The sequence below is a fragment of the Salmo salar genome, chromosome ssa14 (genome assembly GCF_905237065.1).
Source record: "Salmo salar chromosome ssa14, Ssal_v3.1, whole genome shotgun sequence".
NCBI lineage: Eukaryota > Metazoa > Chordata > Actinopteri > Salmoniformes > Salmonidae > Salmo > Salmo salar.
The window spans coordinates 47,007,681-47,034,282 of record NC_059455.1 but is presented as its reverse complement, the minus strand read 5'-3'; the positions used below and the strand labels follow the sequence as shown (position 1 = coordinate 47,034,282).

General features: G+C 41.7%; 1 protein-coding gene across 1 annotated transcript; it reads right to left on the bottom strand.

The window, feature by feature from the left end:
- Positions 1–26,602, bottom strand: LOC106569812 (myosin heavy chain, fast skeletal muscle). The gene is given in 41 exon segments (XM_045694485.1): positions 1–114; positions 1,204–1,335; positions 3,748–3,843; positions 3,939–4,043; positions 5,547–5,717; positions 5,866–5,991; positions 6,101–6,304; positions 6,523–6,831; positions 7,003–7,127; positions 7,432–7,597; positions 7,722–7,905; positions 8,002–8,198; positions 8,348–8,466; positions 8,675–8,801; positions 8,923–9,312; positions 9,626–9,717; positions 9,882–10,050; positions 10,143–10,319; positions 11,109–11,351; positions 11,550–11,805; positions 13,987–14,123; positions 14,372–14,495; positions 16,145–16,262; positions 16,374–16,461; positions 16,556–16,620; positions 17,845–18,148; positions 18,348–18,518; positions 18,613–18,762; positions 18,931–19,049; positions 21,283–21,421; positions 21,788–21,891; positions 22,529–22,627; positions 22,793–22,853; positions 23,021–23,113; positions 23,227–23,335; positions 23,541–23,568; positions 23,777–23,933; positions 25,185–25,331; positions 25,671–25,898; positions 26,031–26,076; positions 26,560–26,602. Coding segments are annotated over 39 exon segments (5,838 nt in total). The 5' UTR covers positions 25,887–25,898; positions 26,031–26,076; positions 26,560–26,602; the 3' UTR covers positions 1–93.

Below are 26,602 nucleotides of genomic sequence, written 5' to 3'. Positions count from 1 at the left end.
TGTAGGCCTACATGTTTTTAATCAACGATCATTTTCACCATGAAAATCATATTTTATGCAACACAGGAAAATGATATAAGACTTTGGTCTTGTTTATTCAGCAACTTCTTTTCCCTGTAAGAAGAAAGAAAGGAATGGATCAGTATTAACAAAGAACAATATATACTCGATATATTCAAAAGTATGTGGACACTCCATTTCATGAAGCTCCTGACGAACAGTTCTTGTTCTGATGTTTCTTCCAGAGGCAGTTTGGAACTTGGTAGTGAGTGTTGCAACCGAAGACAGAATATTTTTTTACACGCTACGTGTGAGCTTGTGGCCTACCACTTCGCGGCTTGTTGCTCTTAGATGTTTCCACCTCACAGCACTTACAGTTTTTTAAATTGTATTATTTTTACCCCTTTTTTCTCCACAATTTCATGGTCTCCAATCACTGCAACTCCTGTACGGACTCGGGAGAGGCAAAGGTCGAGAGCCATGCGTCCTCCAAAACACTACCCAGCCTAGCCACACTGCTTCCTGACACAATGCACATCCAACCCGGAAGCCAGCTTCACCAATGTGTCGGAGGAAACACCGTACACCTGGCGACCTGGTCAGCGTGCACTGCACCCGGCCCGCCACAGGAGTCGCTAGTGCACGATGAGACAAGGATTTCCTTGCCAGCCAAATCCTCCCTAACCCGGACGATGCTGGGCCAATTGTGAGTCACCCCATGGACCTCCCGGTCGCGGCTGGCTGGACTCAAACCCAGAATCTCTGGTGGCACAGCTAGTACTGCGATGCAGTGCCTGAGACAGAGCCTGGGCTCAAACCCAGAATCTCTGGTGGCACTGCGATGCAGTGCCTTAGACCACTGCGCCACCCAGGAGGCCAACAGAACTTGCAGTTGACCGGGGAAGCTCTAGCAGGGCAGACATTTTAGAAATGACTTGTTGGAAAATTGGCATGTTTGTCTATGGAGATGGCATGGCTTTGTGCACGGATTTTATACACCTGGCAGCAACTGGTGTGGCAGAAATAACAAAATCCACTAATTTGAAGGGGTGTCCACATACTTTTGTGTATATAGTGTATCTTAAATATGTTTAATTGAGTGTAAGAGGATTTATTGACTTCTGTGAAGACTGAATCATAGGTGGTGTTGATGTGGCCATATCTGAGCATGAGTCAGATGTAGGTTTAGTAGCAGCTTTGTACCTTTCCAGTGTCGCGGGTCTTGGCTCTGAGCTTGTTGACTTGAGTCTCAGCGATGTCAGCACGCTCCTCAGCCTCCTCCAGTTCATGCTGAACCTTCCGGAACTTAGACATGTGGCCGTTGGCTTGTTCCTCCTGTGTGAGGAACAGAGAGGGAGAGCACAACATCAGCATTCAAAGTTTGAAGCTTCAGGTAGCAAATTAATATTATTATTTGTTTTAAGCTATTTAAAAAAAAAAAAAAAATATTGACAGATTTAGGATTGCACTGTATATAGGGAGATAGATGATACAGCTCAGTAAGTGGGTGGCATAACTGGGCATCAAACCACTGCCTCCAGTGCCTATTGTCAGCGTGCACTGCGCCCGGCCCGCCACTTACAAAGTGGTATTAAAATGGTTTAATTTTTTTTATTATTATTGTCAACGATCTACACAAAATTGTCTGGAACATATGCAAAACCATATGGAGTATGTTTTTTTTCTTCAGTTGAACTGGTAACATTTTGATTTGTTTTCATTATGTGGTGTGATTTCTCATTACATTATTTATGGAGAAATATTCTTCAAACTGTCTTGGAAGGGATCATCATGTAAGTGTTAATCAATTGTACATAAAACTGGCAAATATATGAATTATTGTTGATTCCAAATGAATGAAATAATTGCGTTTGGGGGTATATTTTGTAAATGAACTTTTATGAGTATATATTTGATTATATATGTGATGGAACATCTTTTAAGAATTATTGAAAAATAAAACACTATATCTTGACTAGATAAGTATTCACTCCCCTGAGTCAATACATGCTATAAACTAATTAATTTGGCAACAATTACAATTAGAGTATTTTTTGGCTACCCATATGTCTATAAGAGCTTTGCACATCTGAATTGTGCAATATTTACCTATTATTCTTCAAAAGATGATTCAAGCTCTGTCAATTTGGTTGTTGATCATTGCTAGACAGCCATTTTCAAGTCTCACAATAGATTTTTAAGCAAATATATGTCAAAACTGTAACTAGGCCGCTCAGGAATGTTCACTGTCTTCTTGGTAAGCGACTCCAGTGTAGATTTGACCTTATGTTTTAGGTTGTCTTGCTGAAAGGTAAATTTGTCTCCCAGTGTCTGGTGGCAAGCAGGACTGAATCAGGTTTTCCCTCTATGATTGTGCCTGTGCTTAGCTCCATTCCATTTTTTTCCCCCTGAAAAACTCCCTCGCCCTTGTCGATGACAAGCATACCAATAACATGATGCAGCCACCATCATACTTGAAAATATGGAGAGTGGTACTCAGTGATGTGTTGGGTTTTATTTGCCCCAAACCTAACACTTTTTATTCTGGAAAGAAAGTTTATTCCTTTGCCACATTTTTTGCAGTTTTACTTTAGTGCCTTTGTTGCAAACAGGATGCAGGTTTAGGAATATTCTATACAGGCTTCCCTCTTTTCATTCTGTCAATTAGATTCGTATTGTGGATTAACTACAATGTTTTTGATCCATCCTCAGTTTTCTCCTATCACAGCCATTAAACTCTGTAACTGTTTTAAAATCACCATTGGCCTCATGATGATATCCCTGAGCGGTTTCCTTCCTCTTCGGCAACTGAGTTAAGAAGGATGCCTTTATCTTTGTATTGACTGGGTGTATTGATACACCATACAAATTATATAATCGTTTGTAAGCTTTCCAATGATATGTATTGATACACCATACAAATTATATAATCATTTGTAAGCTTTCCAATGATACCATGTTTTCCAATGAGGAAAACATGGCTGTCTCATGGTAGTGGGGTCAAAATAGGTCAACTTTGAATACCTCTGTCTCCACAATGATTTGACATTCAGTTCCAAAAGTAACTTTCTAACCACTTCTACCATGGGCAAATATGTATGGCAAGTTATGTTCAAATCAAAAGGTGATTGAAATCAAATGGAACGACCCAGGAAGAACTGTGCAGATATGAAGTTTAAAGGATTAAAACTGATGGACATTTTACCGTAATTCTCTTACCAAACTTTGCATTTGCACAGTTTTTCCAGTAAATGTGTAATTTTTTATTTTTATTGTGTAAATTGTTAAAAATAGTAATTGTGCATAGAGTTGTATGCTATGTTAAACTTTATAAAAATGGTTTTTGTTTGGCATTTTAAAGTTAAAAAAAATCGGACTCAGCTTAATTACATATTTTCTTTTCACTTTGACATTATGTAGAGTTTGTGACCTCCCCTAAAAAAAATAACTATTTCAATCTAACTTTGTAACCCAACAAAATGTGGAAAAAAATCCAAGGGGGGTGAATACTTATAAAAGGTTGTATGTGACCAGCACGACCACTAGACTAGTCTCCCTCCTTCAAGTTGGTAAAACGTAGACATAGGAGTAACTCAGAAATGTGCATAATTTCTTCAGCAATTACTTGCACTATCAATTGAGTCATTGGTGGCTGATGTGCAGTAGCAACTTACTTCAACTTGTAATGTCTACTAGGGAAATAATGTGATTTTGAATGTGTGCTTCGAGAGTATTTGACTTGCTCACCGCTTCCTCAGCCTGTCTCTTGTAGGCTTTCACTTTCATCTGCAGCTTATCTACCAGGTCCTGAAGTCTGACAACGTTCTTCTTATCCTCCTCAGTCTGTGGGAGAAGATCAAATAATCAATGCCCCATAGTTGTATGCACAAACCTGTCTTCGTTAGTGTCAAGTGTGTGAAGAAGGCACTTTCTCTTACCTGGTAAGTGAGCTCCTTGACTCTGCGCTCATACTTGCGGACTCCCTTGACTGCATCTGCACCTCTTCTCTGCTCAGCCTCCACCTCATTCTCGAGCTCACGCACCTTTGTGGAATAAATTAATGTAGGCATTTGTTTTTGGGGGTGAAATCAGATATAACAAATCTTTGTTTAACAGAGGTATATTCTTCTACTCAGTCAAGGAGGCAAAATTATTGTCTGTTCCTAAGTACTTCTACAATTTTAATTGAAGGGGTCTGTAATGATAACAGATTTTCATTATCTAGGTGGGTTATTGACAGAAAGTCATTACACAATGCTCCTGTGTATTTTTACAGTGCATTCAGAAAGTATTCAGACCTTTTCCCTTTTTCCACATTTAGTTACGTTACAGCCTTATTTTCTCCTCATCAATCTACACACAATACCGCATAATGACATCACAATACCCCATAATGACGTCACAATACCCCATAATGACATCACAATACCCCATAATGACAAAGTGAAAACAGGTTATTTGAATTGTAAATGTATTAAAAAGCTAAACACAAATATCTTATTTACTTAAGTATTCAGATCCTTCGCTATAAGACTCGGAATTGAGCTCAGTTGCATCCTCTTTCCATTGATCATCCTTGAGATGTTTCTATATCTTGATTGGAGTCCACCTGTGGTAAATTCAATTGATTGGACATGATTTGGAAAGGCATACACCTGTCTATATAAGGTCCCACAATTGGCAGTGCCATGAGATTCTCTGGTCTGATGAAACCAAGATTGAACTCTTTGGCCTGAATGGCAAGCATCACATCTGGAGGAAAACTGGCACCATCCCTACGGTGAAGCATGGTGGTGGCAGCATCATGATGTGGAAATGTTTTTCAGCGGCAGGGACTGGGAGTCAGGATTGAGGGAAAGATGAATGCAGCAAAGTACAGAGAAATCCTTGATGAAAACCTTCTCCAGAGCGCTCGGGACTTCCAAAAGGACTTCCAAAGGGACAACGACCCTAAGCACACAGCCAAGACTACGCAGGCGAGGCTTCGGGACAAGTCTCTGAATATTCTTGAGTGGCCCTGCCAGAGTCCGGACTTGAACCCGATCGAACATCTCTGGAGAGACCTGAAAGCTGTACAGCGACGCTCCCCATCCGACCAGACAGAGCTTGAGAGGATCTGCAGAGAAGAATGGGAGAAACTCCCCAAATACATATGTGCCAAGTTGTAGAGTCATACCCAAGAAGACCAGAGTCTGTAATCGCTGCCAAAGGTGCTTCAACAAAGTACTGAGTAAAAGGTGTGAATACTTATGGAAAGGTGATATTTCAGTTTTTGTTATTTATAATAAATTAGCAAGCATTTCTAAAAACCTGTTTTTGCTCTGTCATTATGGGGTATTGTGTGTAGATTGATTATGAAGAAAACAATGTAATCCATTTTAGAATAAGGATGTAACGTAACAACATGTTGAAAAAGTCACAATACTTTCCGAATGCACCATTCTAGCCATTACAAAATTATCCAAAGGAGGTGTGACGACAATGTGATTTCAAAGTATGGCTACGCAAGACTTAATCCACCCTAATCCACCCTGCTGTTAACTCACCCTAGACTCCAGTTTCTGGAGCTGCTTCTTGCCTCCCTTCATGGCCAGATTCTCAGCCTCATCCAGGCGGTGCTGCAGGTCCTTGACTGTGACCTCCAGGTTCTTCTTCATCCTCTCCAGGTGAGAGCTGGTGTCCTGCTCCTTCTTCAGCTCCTCAGCCATCATGGCCGCCTGCAATAGTAGTTTGTTTAATTTATGCACCAATTGGCACCAATCATAACGTCCCTCTGATATCTTTGTTGTTGTAAACCAGCCCAGCTACCATTGGCCCTTGGTGACAAATCAAGTGATTGTAATTCAATAGATCATAAGGACTCACGTCAGTGATGGCTTTCTTGGCCTTCTCCTCTGCGTTCCTAGCCTCCTGGACGATGTCCTCCACCTCTCCCTGCACCTGCACCAGGTCAGTCTCCAGCTTCTTCTTGGTGTTCAGAAGGCTGGTGTTCTGGAGGATGAAACAAGACCATTTGTTTGAATCTCAAAACAACTTACAAGTCACAAGCCAGACAAGATATGCTTGGTTGAATTTAATGAGAAATGGCTTAGAGCCGTACCTGGGAGTGCAGCAGTCCAACGCGCTCGCTGGCGTCTACCAGCTCAGTCTCAGCCACTTTGCGACCTCTCTCAGTCTGCTCCAGAGCAACTCTCAGCTCCTCAATTTCAGCTATCATCAGACCGTTCCTGCGCTCCACCATGGCTACCTGCTCCTTCATGTCCTCTGAGGCACGGACAGCGTCATCAAGGTGCAATTGGGCATCCTGAGGTTCAAAATGACATAGGTTCATTAGGACTTGTGGAAGTAGAGGCGATAGGATCGGTGATAGAACTGTTCATTGGTAAGAATTTCCCCAATATCCCTACCTTTTCTACGGTATATTACACTATTCAATTCCTCTGTTCTATTCTTTTCTACAGATTCACAAACAAATCCCACCCCATGTTCAGATGTTTGAGCCTGAGGGCCTTGTCCCTTTACCTTGAGCAGTCCTTGGACGTTTCTCAGCTGTTTCTGGGCCTCGGCGGCCTGCCTGTTGGAGTGGCTCAGCTGGACCTCCATCTCGTTCAGGTCTCCCTCCATCTTCTTCTTCACCCTCAGGGCGTCATTCCTGCTCCTAACCTCAGAGTCCAGGGTGCTCTGCATGGAGTCAATCATCCTCTGGCTGTTCCTCTTGATCTGCTCCATCTCCTCGTCTTTCTCAGCGATCTTCCTGTCCACCTCACCCTTGATCTGGTTCAGCTCCAGCTGCACACGCAGAATCTTGGATTCCTCGTGCTCCAGTGTTCCCTGGACAAGGAGAAGCAGTCGGGTAAATTGTGTTCAACACATTTAGTTGTGTATAACACAAGGAACTAAATATATATAACTATGATAAACTCCAATACAAGGAGCATTGGAATATAGCTGGCATTGGCTATTGTTACACTACTTTTCTCATCAAACAGCGGCAGTTTGTACCTCAGCCTCCTCCAGAGCAGTCTGGATCTCAGACTTCTCTATCTCCACGGTCTTCTTGGCCTTCTCCAACTCATGGATGCTCTTGCCAGTCTCTCCGATCTGCTCAGTCAGATCAGAGATCTCCTCTGCACACACAAACACAGGAGCAGTTTAGACTTGGGAGATTTTCAGTGGATATCGCCAGTGCACTCAAGTTGACATTGAATCATAACAATTCATTCATTATTTACTCAGTAGTTCATATGGTCTTGCAAATCTAATTGCTCCTGCTTCCTTGGGTTTTTCAAAGGAGTAACGATTACAAGTTAAAAAAATTATATTTTATACCGTTCTAAAATGGTGTAATAGAAATGTTGATGGTTACAGTTTCCTAAATGTTCAAAACCCTAGTCAAACATGAGCCAAGTAAAACTGCTGTCAAATGCTCACGTTGCAGGTTCTTGTTCTCTCTCTTCAGAGTCTCCAGATGATCCAGAGCCTCCTCGTAGGAGTTCTTCATCTTGAAGAGTTCAGTGCTCATTGAGCGAGCCTCCTTCTGAGCTCCTTCCAGCTCAGCCTGGCTCTCTTCATACTTCTGTTTCCACTCTGCCAGGACCTAGGGAAATCCATGGGATTTTCATTAGAAGGGATTGATGAAGAGTTTTGAATCCGAAATATGCAACATTTAATCAACAATTAATCATATAGCAGAACATAGGATAAGGTTTATTTATTTGTACCTTGTCAAAGTTCCTCTGCTTCTTGTCTAGGTTGGCGGCCATTGCGTTGGCTCTCTCAACGTCAATCATGAGGTCCTCCACCTCTCCCTGCAGTCTCTGCTTGGTCTTCTCCAGGGAGGCGCACTTGGAGTTGGTTGCCTCAATGGTCTCCTCAGCGTCCTGTAGACGCTGGGCCAGCTTCTTTCTTTTGGACGACAGAAGGTGTAGAAATGTTACAATACATATGGACCCTCACCATCCACACCCTATATTTGAGTTTTTGCTGTTGGGTGTGACTTACTTGGCCTCCTCCAGCTCCTCTGTGCGCTGGATGGCATCAGTTTCATACTTAGTCCTCCACTGAGCCACCTCACTGTTCGCTTTGGACATGCCACGCTGCAGCTCTGCTTTGGCCTCCTGCTCCTCCTCAAACTGCTCTCTCAGGAGGTCACAGTCATGGCGTGCAGACTGGACACCGTGGGCCAGGGCGTTTTTAGCCTGTGAGAGAGGAAGAGAAAGACAAAGAGATATTAGAGAGATAGTAAAACAAATGACAGTAGAAGTCTCTGAGGGTGGCATAGTCACCGTCTATATGAAGATATGGCTATAAACTCTGTGGTCGGTGGTATCCATTTTGTGTCCCTTACCTTGACCTCCTCCTCAATCTGCCTCTTCAGCTCCTCAACCTGTTGAATGAAGGCCTGTTTTCCTCTGGTCAGCTGAGACACCAGGGCTTCCTTCTCCTCCAGCTGGCGTCCAAACTCACCTGCAGGGATAGAGGGACATCTTGTTAATGGGGTCTCTGACTCTTAAGATTGAAAATGTATTTTTAGGTATCGCAGGGCAATGTTATGTGGTGAATATTACTCTAGAAACTATTGTGGACTGGACTCTCTGGATATAGCCCCCTATACATGTTATTGTGTTTTACTGAAGGAAAGCATTTGCTTGTTATTCATTGTTGATGATGGTACCATTTTCTGTCAGGAGTCTGGCCCTCTGTCCGCTGATGTCGTTAATCTGGCGAGAATTCTCATCATTCTTAGTCTTGAGCTCACTCAGCTGGTCCTCAAGAGTACGACACAACTTCTCCAGATTGCCCTGTTAGTGAAACATGTTCCATCATTACTTTATATATGAGACTCCTGTCAGCTGCAGTTCTCTGGAATGGTAGTGTAGTTGACCCTACTCAACACTGCTTGATCAAAACAACACTACTCACCTTAGCCTTGGCGATGGCCTCCATGTTGCTGGAGAGGTCATCAATCTCCATCTTGTACTCGCTCTTCTCCTTCTCTAGCTTCTGCTTGACACGCTGCAGGTTGTCGATCTGCTCCCCGAGCTCAGCCACACTGTCGGCCTGCTTCTTGCGCAGAGCGGCGGCTGTGGCCTCATGCTGCAAAGTGGACTCTTCAAGATCACGACGCAGCTTCTGGAACTCAGCCTCACGCTTCTTGTTCATCTCAATCTGAGCAGCAGTGGCGCCTCCGGCCTCCTCCAGCCTCTCGCTGATCTCCTCAAGTTCCCTGGAGAGATCGGCCCTCTGCTTCTCAACCTTAGCCCTGGCAGCACGCTCAGCCTCAATTTCCTCCTCCAGCTCCTCAATACGGGCCTAGAACAGGGGGCAGGAGCATGAGGAATGAACACTACAATGCAGTTGAAACAATTGAATATGTTCATACTAAGCCAGTTCCAATAATATATTCAGTAGAAACTTGCCCATGCAGGAACCAAAACCACAATGATAAAAAGCACCATATTTACAATGGTACGAAGCAGCGGTAAGAAGCACCATCTTCCATCCTACTGAGCCATCAGAAGCCACCAGCAAAGATGTGTGCTACCAGAATAATTGTTTTCAGGAAATGAAGGAACCGATTCAGGTGTTGGCTTTCCTGTACTGGAGCTTAGATCCTGTACTGTACCTGGAGTTCCTTGATCTTCTTCTGCAACTGAGCTCCCAGAGACTGTTCATCCTCAACCTTGCTGAGGAGCTGGCTGGTCTCAAACTCCATTTCTAAGAAACACAAACACGTAGATTGCAGAGTTTTGGTTCGATATTGTAAAGACAGAGTATCATACCATTCAGTTTCCTGTTAAGAATCACATGCAAATGGTCATTCATAATTACAAGAATTATTCAAAAACAACCATTAATTTGATCAATATGGCAGGTAATACTGTTGTCATTTGTTTGTGTTTACTTCTTGATTTTCTCATCAGCTTGCTGCTTGTCATTCTCCAGGTCCATTATGGACTCCTGGGCCAGTTTCAGATCTCCCTCCAGCTTTCTCTTGGCTCTCTCAAGGTCCATACGGAGCTTCTTTTCTTGCTCCAGAGAGCCCTCAAGCTATAAGATATAAACACAATGTTAAAATCTTAACAACTTAAGGTAATATCATCTCATATACTATCATGGCCAAAATGTCAAAATTCTCTCACGTCGTCCACTTGCTGTTCCAGTTTGGTCTTGGCCTTGGTCAGAGTGTTGACTTTGTCCTCCTCTGACTGCAGGTCGTCCAATGTCTGCTGGTGGGCCTCTTGGAGGGCTTTCTTCTCCTTGGTCAGCTTGGCAACACTCTCATCCAAAGACGCCATCTCCTCTGTCAGGTTTTTAACCTGAAAACGGCCACAACAAAATTTGTCTTTCGTCTCTTCACCATGAAGTGGACATTTACAGTAGTTTGATGTACAGGTAACTGCCAAAAAAGAAAACACCAACATAGGGTGTTTGGCCATCACGAGCTGCCAAAACAGCTTCAATGCTCTTTGACATAGATTCTACAAGTGTCTGTAACTCTATTGGAGGGATGTAATACCATTCTTCCATGAGAAATTTCATAATTTAGTGTTTTGTTGATGGTTGTGGAAAATGTTGTCTCAGGCACCACACCAAAATCTCCTATAAGTGTTCAATTCGGTTGAGATCTGGGCACTGAGATATTCAAACACATACACAGACCCTTTAAAAAAAACATGCTCCTTTGAGACTCCTCTTTCAAAGTCACTGAGATCTCTTCTAACCGTGGTAGCCAAAATAATTGACTACTGTACATTTTTATACATGACAGTAAGCATGATGGGATGTTAATTGCTTCATTATTTCATGAACCAAACGTGTGTCGAAGCACCTGCTTTCAATATACTTTGTATCCCTCATTCACTTGTGTTTTATTTTGTCAATGACCTGTATATGGCATTAATTTCATTCAGATTAGAAATGTCAACAAATACTGTACTTATATATTCAACCAGTGTACATCATGCCAGTGCACTGAATGGAATTCATAAAGAAAGGGGGAACATGCAATGAATGTGGGGAGTACTCTGAAATTCCATTTCTGTTAAGCTATGTTTTGAGGTGATTATTGTTTGATGGTTAGACTGTCTCTGGTAAAAACACGAGACCTTGTTTTCAGTGGCGTGCTTCTCCTTCTCCACTTTGGCTAGGGTGAGCTCCAGGTCATCAATGTCCTTCTTCAGCTCAGAGCACTCGTCTTCCAGCTTCCTCTTCTTGGCAGTCAACTCAGCATTCATCTCCTCCTCATCCTCCAGCCTCTCAGTCGTCTCTTTGAGTTTGGCCTCCAGCTGGATCTTGCTCTTGATGAGCCCCTCGCACCTTTCCTCTGCATCGTTCAGATTCTCTGATTCCTGGTTTCAGAACAGGAGAAAAAAATCAGAGGCCTCACTTTGTGTATCAAAATATAGACTTAATTTAGTCAGAGATCAGAGCAAATCAATATAAATGGATAAAATATATTTATGGGCTATAAAAATGTGTGAGTTAGCCACATACTTCATTCACAGTGTGTTTGTAAATGTTCCCTTTGAGGGTTGTTGCTCACTCACAGATGTGACTTGGAGTGCCAGGTCGTTTTTCTCTTGTAGCAGGGACACCATCTTCTCCTCCAACTCCTTCTTCTTGGCCAGAGCTTTGGCCAGGTCTGTCTTCATCTTCTCATAGTTCTCCTTCATGTTGGCCAGCTCCTTCTCAGTCTCAGCGCTCTTCAGCAGTGGCTTGATCTTGAAGTACAACTTCATCCATGGCCAGGTTTTCACATTCATGAATGAGCGGATGTTGTACTGGATGGAGAAGATGGCCTCTCTGGTCGACAGAAAGGATAGAGTGGCATGGTGAGTGACATGCTTAATAAAGCTACATTCCGGGGAGTCAAAGAATAAAAAAATATAGCCCCGTCCCACTTTTGGTATACAGTTGAGGAATGGGGCTAGAGAATTGTAACCAGGCATGATAATGGAAGGCTTTTCACTTTAAAATGTACACCAAACAAAAACCATTGATTTCAAAGTTTACCAAACCAAACAACTCTATACACAAGGACACATTTTACAAAAACACTTTCACAGGAAGAACTGTGCAGATACAAAGTTAGTTAACAGAATGAAACTAAAGGAGATTTTACTGTAATTCTATTAACAAACTTTGCATCGGCACAGTTTTTCCAGTACATTTAACATGTTTTATTTGCTGTAAACATTCTTGAAAGCATAGATTTGTATGGTTTGTTAAACTTTGAGATAAACGTTTTTTGTTTGGCATACATTTTAAAGTGAAAAGTTGGAGTCTCCGTTTCCAAGGAATTGCCCAACCCCTCTTAAATTCATAGACAGCGTTCTCGATGCAAGGACTGACAGGTTATGCTAAGTTCATGAGGCACTTTGTATTCTTAAGAAATTAATATGTTAACCTGTTGGGGCTAGGGGGCAGTATTTGCACGGCCGGATAAAAAACATACCTGATTTAAACTGGTTACTACTCTTGCCCAGAAATGAGAATATGCATATAATTAGTAGATTTGGATAGAAAACACTCTAAAGTTTCTAAAACTGTTTGAATGGTGTCTGTAAGTATAACAGAACTCATATGTCAGGCCAAAACCTGAGAAGATTCCATACAGGAAGTGCCCTGTCTGACAATTTGTTCTCCTTCTAGGACATCTCTATCAAAAATACAGCATCTCTGCTGTAATGTGACATTTTCTAAGGCTTCCATTGGCTCTAGGAAGGCACCAGAAAGTGGAATGAGAGCTCTCCAGTCTCTGGGCGAAAAACAGCAGGAGTTTTTGTGAGTGGTACTGCTGAGAACAATGACACTGGAGCGCGCGTGCATGAGACGACTCCATGTTTTTCTTTCAGTGTTTGAATGAATACAACGTCGCCCGGTTGGAATATTATCGCTATTTTACGAGGAAAATAGCATAACAATTTATTTTAAACAGCGTTTGACATGCTTCGAAGTACGGTAATGGAATATTTTGACATTTTTTGTCACGAAATGCGCCCGCGCGTCACCCTTCGGATAGTGACCTCAACGCAGGAACAAAACGGAGCTATTTGGATATAACTATGGATTATTTCGAACCAAAACAACATTTGTTGTTGAAGTAGAAGTCCTGGGAGTGCATTCTGACGAAGAACAGCAAAGATAATCCAATTTCTCTTATAGTAAATCTGAGTTTGGTGAAGGCCAAACTTGGTGGGTGTCAAATTAGCTAGCCGTGATGGCCGGGCTATCTACTCTGAATATTGCAAAATGTGCTTTCGCCGAAAAGTTATTTTAAAATCTGACATAGCGATTGCATAAAGGAGTTCTGTATCTATAATTCTTAAAATAATTGTTATGTATTTTGTGAACGTTAATCGTGAGTAATGTAGTAAATTCACCGGAAGTTTGCGGTGGGTATGCTAGTTCTGAACATCACATGCTAATGTAAAAAGCAGTTTTTTGATATAAATATGAACTTGATTGAACAAAACATGCATGTATTGTATAACATAATGTCCTAGGAGTGTCATCTGATGAAGATCATCAAAGGTTAGTGCTGCATTTAGCTGTGGTTTTGGTTTTTGTGACATGTATGCTTGCTTTGAAAATGGCTGTGTGATTATTTTTGGCTGGGTACTCTCCTGACATAATCTAATGTTTTGCTTTCGCTGTAAAGCCTTTTTGAAATCGGACAATGTGGTTAGATTAATGAGAGTCTTGTCTTTAAAATGGTGTAAAATAGTCATATGTTTGAGAAATTGAAGTTATAGCATTTATGAGGTATTTGTATTTTGCGCCACGCAATTCCACTGGCTGTTGACTAGGGTGGGACGCTTGCGCCCAGGGAGGTTAATATCCCAAATGTAAAGGACAATTGAACAGCTTTCCAAACTTACTTTCACATTCTTATCAACTCACATCATATACAGTATATAATCATAATGAATTACATACAGGTGGTTCACAGAAAGCTTTGCCAAGATGTCTACTATTTCTCACCTCCTCTCCATCATCTTGGTGAACTCTTTCCTCATGAGGAATCCACGGCTGAGAGCCTGGACCATGCCGACCAGAGCTGCTAGCTTCTCATCTCTCATCTCCTCCAGGACACCCAGCAGACCGGCTTTGAAGAACACCTGAAACAGGTAAACATTGTCAATGGAACCACAGTGGTAACAGATAGAAAAGGTTGAATCAAAAGAGGGGAACAACACCACTAGACTGATTTAGTTTCTCTTCTATATTATTAGTAATGTTTGACTTTGAAAAACAAGACAAAAACAGTACAAAGTTTTTCCACCTTTATACTCCATTAGTTACATTGGTGTTTACATTTTTGTAGTTGTGTTTTGTTGTCAGCCATGGCTGGGTGTATTTGACTGACCTTAGTGTGTCCAAATTTATAATCATCGTGATTTATATCAATGGAACCAAGCAGCTTCTCAGAAGCCTTCTTGTTGTCCATGAACTGGCCCTCAGGGATGACACTGGCATTCAGTACTTTATACCTGAATGAGGAGACATTTTTAACATGTGTCAGGTTGTAACAGGTTGGTTAAATGACGTAAAAGGTAAGCCTCAGGGCACTTGTCCGGGACAAGTACATTTTTTGGGGGACAAGCAGATTATAGATTTAAGTTGTCAGAATGGAGAATTAAAAAAGATCACAATATCAAACATTTAGGCTACTCAGATAGAATTAGATTGAATGCGGATGCGATTTGTTGCGCACACTGAGGTATATGGGTTGTGCACTAAGAGCATCCAGTTGGGCTATATCAGCTCCTGGTACGGCAAACGTACCGTCTGCAACTGCACCGCCCACAACCGCAGGGCTCTCCAGAGGGTGCTGGGATCTGCCCAACGCATCACCAGGGGGCACCCTGCCTCCTAATCACTGCCTCCTAATCACTGTCTCCTAATCACTGTCTCCTAACCACTGCCTCTTAATCATTGCCTCCTAATCTTACCATGTATTAATGTCAATTGTCATGTCTGATATCCTAAAAAAAAGTTCCACTGGCAATACTGTATGAATGCAAATGGCAACACGCAGTTGATACGGGTGTGCAGTAACCAGTGCGGCATACCACTGTTTTTCTCTCAAGTGCTAAAAATTGGGTTTTGAGAAATTATTCTGACACCGTTGGAAAGCTGGGCTCTCCTCTATTCAATACTGGCAATGTTATTCTGACAGCGTAACAAATATATTATTAGAAAAGCCTAATGGACAAGTAACTCCTATGCTGTCAAGATCTCCACTAAAATAAATGAATATTTTTGCCTTACAAATAGATACAAATGTCTTAGTTAGCTACCTTGTTTTGAAGTCACCCACCTAAGCCATTTGATCCCTGCTTAATTGAATGAGGGAATTATTTAAAACATGTATTTTATAAAGATGTAAGAAGTATTTGGTTGTAATTGTATGTTACAGGGTGGACAACCATCCTCCAGGAGAGTTACTGGGGATGCAGGGTGGCCGACCATCCTCCTGGAGAGTTACTGGGGGTGCAGGGTGGTCAACCATCCTCCTGGAGAGTTACTGGGGGTGCAGGGTGGTCAACCATCCTCCTGGAGAGTTACTGGGGGTGCAGGGTGGCCAACCATCCTACAGGAGAGTTACTGGGTGACCAGACTTTTGCTCCAGTTCTGCTCTAACACACCACATTGTAAATAATCAGCTGCTCAACAGGACCTTGATAAGCCGACTCGGGTGTGTTTGAGCAGGGTTTGATCAAAAGCCTGCACACGCAGTAGCTCTCCATATTGAGGGCTGACCACATGTGTTTCCTATCAGTTGTTGTGGGTTAAGTGCCTTGCTCATGGCCACATTGCCAGGAGATATAATACATGGGATCAGAGACCAGCAGTGGTAATAATGCAGTGGTTCCTTGCATCATCATACAACACAACTTTCAGTGCTTCCTTGCATCATCATACAACACAACTTCCAGTCACCTTTTTTGGCCCATGGCTTTACAGACCTTTTTTTAAGTGACTTGAGTTTTTTGGATAAATAAAAATCAGTCCTGCTTGTCCGAAGTAGGATAAGTTAATGTCAATCCCTGAGCCTATTCTGATGCTGGGAAACCCTTGGAGCAGAAATGTCTGTGTGTGTGTGTGTGTGTGTGCATTAGTGTTTGTATGCATGTACCTCTGCTTGAAGTCAGCGTAGATGATTCTGCTGGGGAAGCCCTTTCTGCAGATCCTGATACCCTCCAGAACACCATTACACCTGAGCTGGTGGATAACCAGGAAGTTCTCCATCAGACCTGGAAAAACAAACCAAGTCTCTTTTAATATTCATAAACAGGTTAAAGATTCAGATGGTTAAGGTTAGTGATACTGTACTGATAAGATGCCCTATTTAAGTCAATAAACACCTGGAGTCTTTGACTCGTTGGGGATCAGGCAGCGCACAAAGTGAGGATGAGTGCTCCTCAAGTTGGTCATCAGCTTGCCCAAGTTCTCCTGTAAGAGGGATACAAACCATTTTCTCAGAAAATAATTTATCATCATCAAGGCTCCTTTTGAAGGACTGAATATACACATTTCAAAAGCTCACCCTGAACTGGGAGGACACAGTCTGCATGGAACCACCCTTCTTCTTGCCTCCTTTCTTGGTTGTATCTGTTAAAATGAGGGGAAAGTAAAAGATAACTATAAACTCGATAAACACTCTTATCTGAATAACCCTGAGAAATAGTGATACATTCAAAGTCAAATCAAATTGTATTTGTCACATGCTTCGTAAACAACAGTTGTAGACAAACAGTGAATCCTTCCCAACAATGCAGAGAGAAAAATATAGAAAAAATAACGTGTAAAAAATACACAATGAGTAACAGTAACTTGGCTATATACACAGGGTACCAGTACTGAGTCCATGTGCAGGGGTACAAGGTCATTGAGGTAGATATGTACATATAGTCAGTCAATATAAACGTAATAATACTGAATTCCCCCTCGACCACACCCACAAATTGGGGAAAACAAACATTCTTTCCCATTGATCCCTGGTGTAAAATCTTTTGTTCTACAGAAATAACAAAACATGCCGAAAAGCTTCCTGTGTTGTAACCAGGTCAAAAATCCAGACCTGGATGGTTCACAATGATCAAACACGGAAATAGATCCTGCAAGAAGAGCCCTGTGGTTTCTGGCTATACGGTGTGGGAAATGTGGGGACCTGGTGTCCAACTAGGCTACACGTAGCTTTATGTGTGGAAAACATTTCATCACCCGTAAGACATTTCACTTGTTTAGTAAAGTCTTGTTTTGTAACATCACTCACTACCAGAGACTGTATAGTCTGTTTGTATTGTTGGTCTAGGTTGGTAGCTGACTAGCACCCACTCACTCATGTGGCTGCTAGCAATGTCATGAAAGAGGCATGAGGTAAGCCCTACAATATTACCTTATTTTAAGTAGTGAGAACACTCTGGAGCATGTTGTACTTTGGCATAAATGTTGTTTTGTAATTGACTAAAACAAGCAGACAAAAAGTACATTTTGTTTGAAAAAGGCCAAGTATTTACTTTGAGCCAATGGGGTAACCTAGGTAACCACATGTTGTTTTCCCCACAGGCGGGTGGGGCGGTGACGTTCTATCTAATACCGCCTGGGTCTATAGTTATGGTAAAGTGGCTAGGCAGCGGGATAGATAATAAACATAACTAACTTCCTTCTTACTGGACACAGAGACATAGAAATGGTATCCACAAGTTCATCTGACTTTGGGGAAGTATATAAAGGGTATCATTGCCAAAATCCTGAAATAACCCTTTATGGAAAATGTGGGTCTGAGTTGTAACTGGTGCTTAGTTAAATCTTTTGACGTGATGCTAGTCTTACCCTCAGGTGGGGCAGCAGGGTACAGGGCAGCCAACAGTTTGACTGAGGCCTTCCCGTACATCAGAATAACTGATTCGTTCAGAGGGTCCTTGTTCTTCTCCAGCCAGCCAGTGATGTTGTAGTCCACAGTGCCGGCGTAGTGTACCAGGGAGAAGTGGGCCTCTGCCTTGCCTTTGGCAGGTTTGGGCTTCTCATACGCCTTGGTTTTGCCAAGATGCTGGTCGTTCAACTTGTTCTTGAAGGTAGTGTCTGAAGCCTTGGGGAACATGCACTCCTCTTCAAGGATGGAGAAGATGCCCAATGGCTTTACGAAAAGAGATTTAAGAGACATTTATTCCTTTAGTAAACATGCTATTTTAGGATTCTATTCCTTTAGTCACATAATAGGAGACATATTGACTTCTCAATGTTCAGATACGTTGTACCACCGTGATAATATATCACACATCACTCGCTATGAGCTTTGCTGTTGTGGTACATTGTAATCCACACAGACAGTTTACCTTCTCAATAAGCTCAATGCAGGCAGCCAAGTCCATGCCAAAGTCAATGAATTCCCAGACGATTCCCTCCTTCTTGTACTCCTCTTGTTCCAGGACGAACATGGTGTGGTTGAAAAACTGTTGCAGTTTCTCATTGGTGAAGTTGATGCACAGCTGCTCCATGCTGTTGTACTGTTGAAGGAATTTCAAAAGGGATATTTTCATCATACAAGGCTGTAATCCCTCTCAATCACAACTAATTGTCTTGTTCTGGTCTCATACTCACATCAAAGATCTCAAATCCGGCAATGTCCAGCACACCGATATAGAACTGCCTTGGATTCTTGGTGTCCAACATCTCGTTGATACGGATGACCATCCACAAGAACATCCTCTCATAGATGGACTTGGCCAGAGCCATGACTGCATTATAAACCTGCAATGATAATACCTCATATTAATACATGGGATATTGACCATGTCTAGTGATGAGGTGATAAGTGCTTGGAAAAACAAAAGTACTGTTACAAAAAAAAGCTATGCACTTGTCCCCAACAGAATTCCGGTGCTCAGAAAGTGGTTGATGCTGGTTTGACCACCTTACCTGAGGCACAGTCTGTCCCTTGGTCACATACTCGTTGCCAACCTTCACTCTGGGGTAGCACAGACATTTCAGCAACTCAGCTGAGTTCAGGCCCAGCAGGTAGCCTATTTTATCAGCCACTGGAGAGAGAACCAACATCAACATACTCAGGCACTCAAGATCGCTTGTTTCTGATGTTACACTGACAAAATAGTTTGCCCAACTCTTTTGTAGGATAGGTTTTGATTTTCATCCTCATCCCTTGTTTCAAATCATTTGTGGAGGTTGGAATTTGGTCTCCATCATGTATCTCCTACCTGACTTTCATGTGGTACTGTCTGTCTTACCGTTTCTATTTCTATTTTGCGGAATGGGACTAATGCATTACACATTGTACAGTTGAATTCGGAAGTTTACATACACCTCAGCCAAATACATTTAAACTCAGTTTTTCACATTTCCTGACATTTATTCCTAGTAAAAATTCCCTGTCTTAGGTCATTTAGGATCACCACTTTATTTTAAGAATGTGAAATGTCAGAATAATAGTAGAGAATGATTTATTTCAGCTTTTATTTCTTTCATCACATTCCCAGTGGGTCATAAGTTTACATACCCTCAATTAGTATTTGGTAGCATTGCCTTTAAATTGTTTAACTTCGGTCAAATGTTTCGGGTAGCCTTCCACAAGCTTCCCACAATATGTTGGGTGAATTTTGGCCCATACCTCCTGACAGAGCTGGTGTAACTGGGTCAGATTTGTAGGCCTCCTTGCTCAAACACATTTTTTCAGTTCTGCCCATACATTTTCTAGAGGATTGAGGTCAGGGCTTTGTGATGGCCACTCCAATACCTTGACTTCGTTGTCCTTAAGCCATTTTGCCACAACTTTGGAAGTATGCTTGGGGTCATTGTCCATTTAGAAGACCCATTTGCGTCCAAGCTTTAACTTCCTGACTGATGTCTTGCGATGTTGCTTCAATATATCCACATAATTGTCCACCCTCATGATGCCATCTATTTTGTGAGGTGCACCAGTCCCTCCTGCAGCAAAGCACCCCCACAACATGATGCTGCCACCCCCGTGCTTCACAGCTGGGAAGGTGTTCTTCGGCTTGCAAGCCTCCCACTTTTTCCTCCAAACATAACGATGGTCATTATGGCCAAACAGTTTTATTTTTGTTTCATCAGACCAGAGGGCATTTCTCCAAAAAGTATGATCTTTGTCCCCATGTGCAGTTGCAAACCATAGTCTGGCTTTTTTATGGCGGTTTTGGAGCAGTGGCTTCTTCCTTGCAGAGCGGCCTTTTAGGTTATGTCGATATAAGACTTGTTTTACTGTGGATATGGATACTTTTGTACCCGTTTCCTCCAGCATCTTCACAAGGTCCTTTGCTATTGTTCTGGGATTGATTTGCGCTTTTCACACCAAAGTACTTTCAACTCTAGGAGACGGAACGCGTCTCCTTCCTGAGCGGTATGACGGCTGCATGGTCCCATGGTGTTAATACTTGCGTACTATTGTTTGTTCAGATGAACGTGTTACCTTCAGGCATTTGGAAATTGCTCCCAAGGATGAACCAGAGTTGTGGAGGTCTACACATTTTTCCGAGGTCTTGGCTGATTTGTTTTGATTTTCCCATGATGTCAAGCAGAGGCACTGGGTTTGAAGGTAGGCCTTGAAATACATCCACAGGTGCACATCACAGTGCATTACTTAATAGCTCTTTCCCATGAAAGATCTGTAAAGACCAGACACATGCCTTGTTATCTTGGATGTACTCATTGTAATACTATTAATAGTGCGGACTATGATTTATTTTAGAGATGGGTGGATGGATGGATGGATGGATGGATGGATGGATGGATGGATGGATGGATGGATGGAGGGAGGGAATCTACTGTTTTCTCATGTATGTTAGTTTGCTGGGAATTTCATTAGCCTCCAATGGAAAATGTTCCAAAATGAAATTCATGATGATGCTATGAATGCAATAATGTTGCAGGAGTATGATACATCCACAGGTGCACATCCAATTGACTCAAATTATGTCAATTAGCCAATCAGTAGCTTCTAAAGCAATGACATCATGTTCTGGAATTTTCCAAGCTGTTTAAAGGTACTGTCAACTTAGTGTATGTAAACTTCTGACCCACTGGAATTGTAAAAAAGTAAGTGAAATAATCTGTCTGTAAACAATTGTTGGAAAAATGACTTGTGTCATGCACAAAGTAGATGTCCTAACCGACTTGCCAAGACTATAGTTTGTTAACAAGAAATTTGTGGAGTGGTTGAAAAACAAGTTTTAATGACTCCAACCTAAGTGTATGTAAACTTCCGACTTCAACTGTATATCTATGAGTGTGACTCACCCTCTGTGCCGTCTGGCTCGGCCTGCTCCTCACGCTGCTTCTGCTTGAATTTCAAGTTGCCATGGTGCATTACAGCTCCTGTCAGCTTGTAGATGGCCATCTTCTCATCATTAGTGAAGCCCAGGATTGTAATGGCATCCTGGAATTAGAGAGGAAGTACAACAGTGATGAAGTCAACAGTAGTTTGCTCAGTTACAGTATACTACAGTTCAGTGCTCACTCCAGAACAAACGGGATGGAGAGAATTGACTGGCTTCTCTGTTCCACATGATTACTTTTGGCCAACACTATTGTGTGGCAGCACAAAAGCAGTTTTACACAGTTCCACAGGACATTTAGTGGCACTCTCTTGTGGATGTCTTACATGTACCTAAAGGTGAAGTGTGGAGGCATGACGAGTGCCTTGAGACACATGTCTAACTAACTCAAAGGTGCCCATCTGTCACCGAGTTGGAATTGCACAATGTTCCTACCCGTTCCATGTCTAGAGTTTGGTATAACTCACGTCTGTGGCATCCAGCTCTTCCTTGTCGTTGATGCTGGCCACAGTGATCTGACCCTGGCTGATCATGGGATAGTCGTAGGGGTTTGTGGTGATGAGCGTCATTTCTGTGGACAATGGAGAACGGCTTCTCAGTTAAATCTCCTAGAATTCCACTGTCCTACCTTTACAGTATCTCACCCTCCTTTACTCAGTAGATGGACTCAAGAATATATGTAGTATATAATAAATAGCATCGAAAGACTGGACTGAGGCTCCTAGAGTAGTGCATCACAGTGCATTACTTAATAGCTCTTTCCCATGAAAGATCTGTAAAGACCAGACACATGCCTTGTTATCTTGGATGTACTCATTGTAATAGTATTAATAGTGCGGACTATGATTTATTTTAGAGAAATGTCTAAAATATTCATCATCTCAGCATCTTCCTTCCTCAACATCTTAACATAAAATGAAGCACCACCTCAACATCAACAAAAAATGAAATTGGCGTGTTTGTTTTGTAGTTAAAAAGGAGGAAGACAAGTGTCTCCAATTACATCATCGATGTGCGTCATGTGATTTTAATCTACTAGTTGTCTACTAATTGGTTGATGATGTCATTTGAAACACTTCCTCTATATTGTTTACTACAAAACACAGTAATGCACAATTTTCACATAATGTTGATGTTGGGGTGATGCTGGAGAAGATTTCCCAGATGGGGATGGGGATAATTTCCCCCTAACCTCTACTTTGCCTTACCAACTAGCTCAGGCTTGTGGCCTGTCATCATCTGGTAGAAGATGTGGTAGCCTCTCTCATCGGGCAGCTGGAAGGAGACTCTGGACTTCTCCAGCAGGTCTGAGAGACAACGAGAGAGACAGAGTGAAACAGAGAGTGCGAGACAGAGAGAGAGAGAGAGAAAGAAAGAGAGAACATGAGAACATTACGTGTGATGATATGATCTCCCCAAAATATTCTGTGTGAATTAAAGAAAGCATTGAGAAACAATCATAACCAACTCACAGGTCTCAATATCAGCTTTAGCCAGTTTGCCTGCTTGGAAGTGAATCCTGATGAATTTACCCTGAGGTAGAGCATGGGGGTTAGAAATATGTCCACAAAATAATTCAAATATTTTACTTTGAGAGACCACTTCAAATGTTAGTTTGTTGGACTGTTATAACTATAAGGAACTACAGATTTTTTTTTCCCAATGTAAGGTCACTTCCACAGTATGTCCTTCATACTTACAAAGCGAGATGAGTTGTCGTTCCTCACTGTCTTGGCATTACCATAAGACTCCAGCAGAGGGTTAGCTGCAATGATCTGATCCTCAAGAGACCCCTGATTGAGAAAAACACAAGTTGCTTAGAAACTGGCAAACCCTTTCTTGAAACGGGATTCACCGCTGCAAAAACAGTTTACACAGCCCACCAAACTGAAAAGGCACAACCCACCTGCATTTTGCTGGGGTCTACTTCCTTCTTGGCACCAGATACTGCAATGGTGGCAAAGTACTGGATGACACGCTTGGTGTTGACAGTCTTTCCTGCACCGGATTCTCCACTGGTTAATATGACAGAGAAAGAGAGGTTTTAGTCACAGATTGTGTCAGATTGGCTTTCACTAAGAAATAGCATTGAAAAATACACTGTTGACCTGTTTTGTAACAGAAGTAAATAATTAACAAATATTCCCACTCATTGATGTATTATTGCACATAGACGTATCTGGGGTCATTCCTAATGTCATGTATTTTATAAAAACTTACGTAATCAGGACGGACTGGTTCTCCTTATCTGTAACCAAAAAACATTTTGCTTATCATACTCCTGCAACATTATTGCATTCATAGCATCATCATGAATTTCATTTTGGAACATTTTCCATTGGAGGCTAATGAAATTCCCAGCAAACTAACATACATGAGAAAACAGTAGATTCCCTCCCTCCATCCATCCACCCACCCACCCACCCATCCATCCATCCATCCATGAGATCTCGTACCAATCATCATGAACTGAAAGGCGTTGTCAGAGACGGAGAAGATATGGGGTGGAGCCTCCATCCTCTTCTTCCCTCTGTAGGCGTTGACAACCTCTTCGTCGTACACGGGGAGCCACTTGTAGGGGTTCACCGTGGCACAGAAGAGCCCAGAGTAGGTCTGGATGAAAGGGATTCAATTGAATTCAGGGATTAGTAAATCAGAATGACTTTTACCTGGATTTATGTGAGGATGTGGGTGTACTTTGGTATACTTATGTTGGTCTACTGTATTGGCATGTATTCTACCATTTAATTTACAGTTCCAAAAGTATTGGGACAGTGACAAGTCTTTTGTTGTTTTGGCTCTGTACTCCAGTACTTTGGATTTGAAATGATACAATGACAATGAGATTAAAGAGCAGACTGTCAATTTATCATATCCCCAAGACATTCTAACCTCTCACCATTACAATAACAGGCGAGGTTAGCATACCCCCAAGACATGCTAACCCCTCACCATTACAATAACAGGGGAGGTTAGCATATCCCCAAGACATGCTAACCTCTCACCATTACAATAACAGGGGAGGTTAGCATATCCCCAAGACATGCTAACCCCTCACCATTACAATAACAGGGGAGGTTAGCATACCCCCAAGACATGCTAACCTCTCACCATTACAATAACAGGGGAGGTTAGCATACCCCCAAGACATGCTAACCTCTCACCATTACAATAACAGGCGAGGTTAGCAGTTTTTGGGGAGTGTGTGATATTTGTGCATCTGTAACTTTCTCACTCATCATTATTCACGATTTATTCAAGATTATCCGTAATCATAGTAGAATCCACGTTAATGTAGAAGTATTTAGAAACATATTCAAATCTTATTTACAATAAAAGTGACTCCAAAATGATACAATACATTATTTACCATTCTTTTTTTGGGGGGGGGCACAAAATAATCTGAAACATAACCAAAACAAACAGCATCCAACAACAAGGTTGATTTAATCATAGCACGCTAAGAATATGGGACCAAATACTTAACTTTTTACTACTTTAATATACATAAATGAATTTGTCCCAATAGTTTTGGTCCCCTAAAATGGGGGGACTATGTACAAAAAGTGCTGTAATTTCCAAACGTTTTACCCGATATGGATGAAAATACACTCAAATTAAAGCGGACAGTCTGCACTTTAACGTCATAGTCATTTTGTCATTTCAAATCTCAAAAATGAGTCACTGTCCCAATACTTTTGGAGCTCACTGTATGTGTAGTACTGTATGTGTGTATTTCTTATGTTCATGTATGTGTAGTACTGGAAGTGTATATGTCTTATGTTCATTTATTGTATGTGTAGTACTGGAAGTGTGTATTTCTTATGTTGATGTATGTGTGTATATGTTTATGCAGGTTCTTACATAAATCATCCATGCTGCATAACGCTCTTTGAGGTTATACAACACCGAGGCTTCATTCAGGTAGGTCATCATGGCCATGTCCTCAATCTTGTCGTACTTAGGGGGGTTCATCTGATAGATGTCTGCTTCTTTGAACTCTTTTCCTTCCTGAAACAGTCAGAAATCTACATTACACACAGATCAAACTGGACACTGGCTTTTTGCTCCTTAATTAGTTCAAATGCATACTGCCATTTAATCCAACTACTCTGTTATCACCCATTGACACATACATGGTTATTCTTGACTAATCAATATCAATAATTCATGCCATTTTTAAATAGCAGTAAGAAAATGGTGTGCTTGAAGGTTATATTCTGTTTATACAAAAAAAATACTAATCTGTCTTTTGTTAATGATTTTCATATTGTTTGTTTTTGATCATTTTTTCAAGAAATAGAGTAATTGCACAAGCTTTAACTTGAATACTTTGCAGATCAGACTTACCTCCTTAGTCCCGTCAGGTTTCGTGACTGTCACAGTACACTTTCCCTCTTTCCTGGCAGTGACCAAACCCTTTAGGTACAGCTCCTTGACATCTGTCACATAGCAGGCGTTCTTTGAATCAAAAGGTGCGGCTTGTGCCTCCATCCTCTCCCTCTCAGGCTTACGAAGGTACAAGGCAGCCTTGCCGTAGATTTGCATCTCCGCGTCCGTACTCATGGTGACGGATTACTAGGAAAGAGATGAAACAAGAAACTAGAGTGACTCTGTGGTGCTTCCTCCACAGTCAACAGAGTTGGATGAGCGGTACCTCTCACAGAATATTTTCATCATTTTTATATGAAGACTCAAACCATGTCTCACCTTCTTTTTCCCTGCCTACAGATGAAGTTGTACTTCTTGGAGAACCCTGTGAAACATTAGAATGTGAATTCTAAAGCCTTATCATTTAGCCCCTGAAGGTCTAGAAAACATTTTGAATGGCATCATTCAACCCAAATCATTACAACCATGTCCAATTCAACTACAGGTGCAACTGGTAACTTTTAAATTTTCCTGGTTGCAACTCACTTTACTAGACATTCTGTCAAGAATTCAAATAAATACCCCCGAAAAACCAGTTACATTCTAGAACACCCCCTCAATTTACAAACAAGTGCAGGAGCACCACTTTTGACTGTGAATTAAAGTGACAGATTTTAAGTAAAACATCTATTTTTTTACATTTTAAATCAATGCCACTTCAATGCATTTTGTCAATATTACAAGAGACAGTCAAAACATTTCTTTATGTAAAACTCAATTCAGACAGTGCAGTTAGCTACTACCTCAGATGCTGAGCGCAAAGATGAGACAAATATACAAATCTTAGGAGGTAGAGAGAGAGTCTTACCACAGAGGAAGAAGGTATCTGACTTATGGATGCTGGGGCCTCA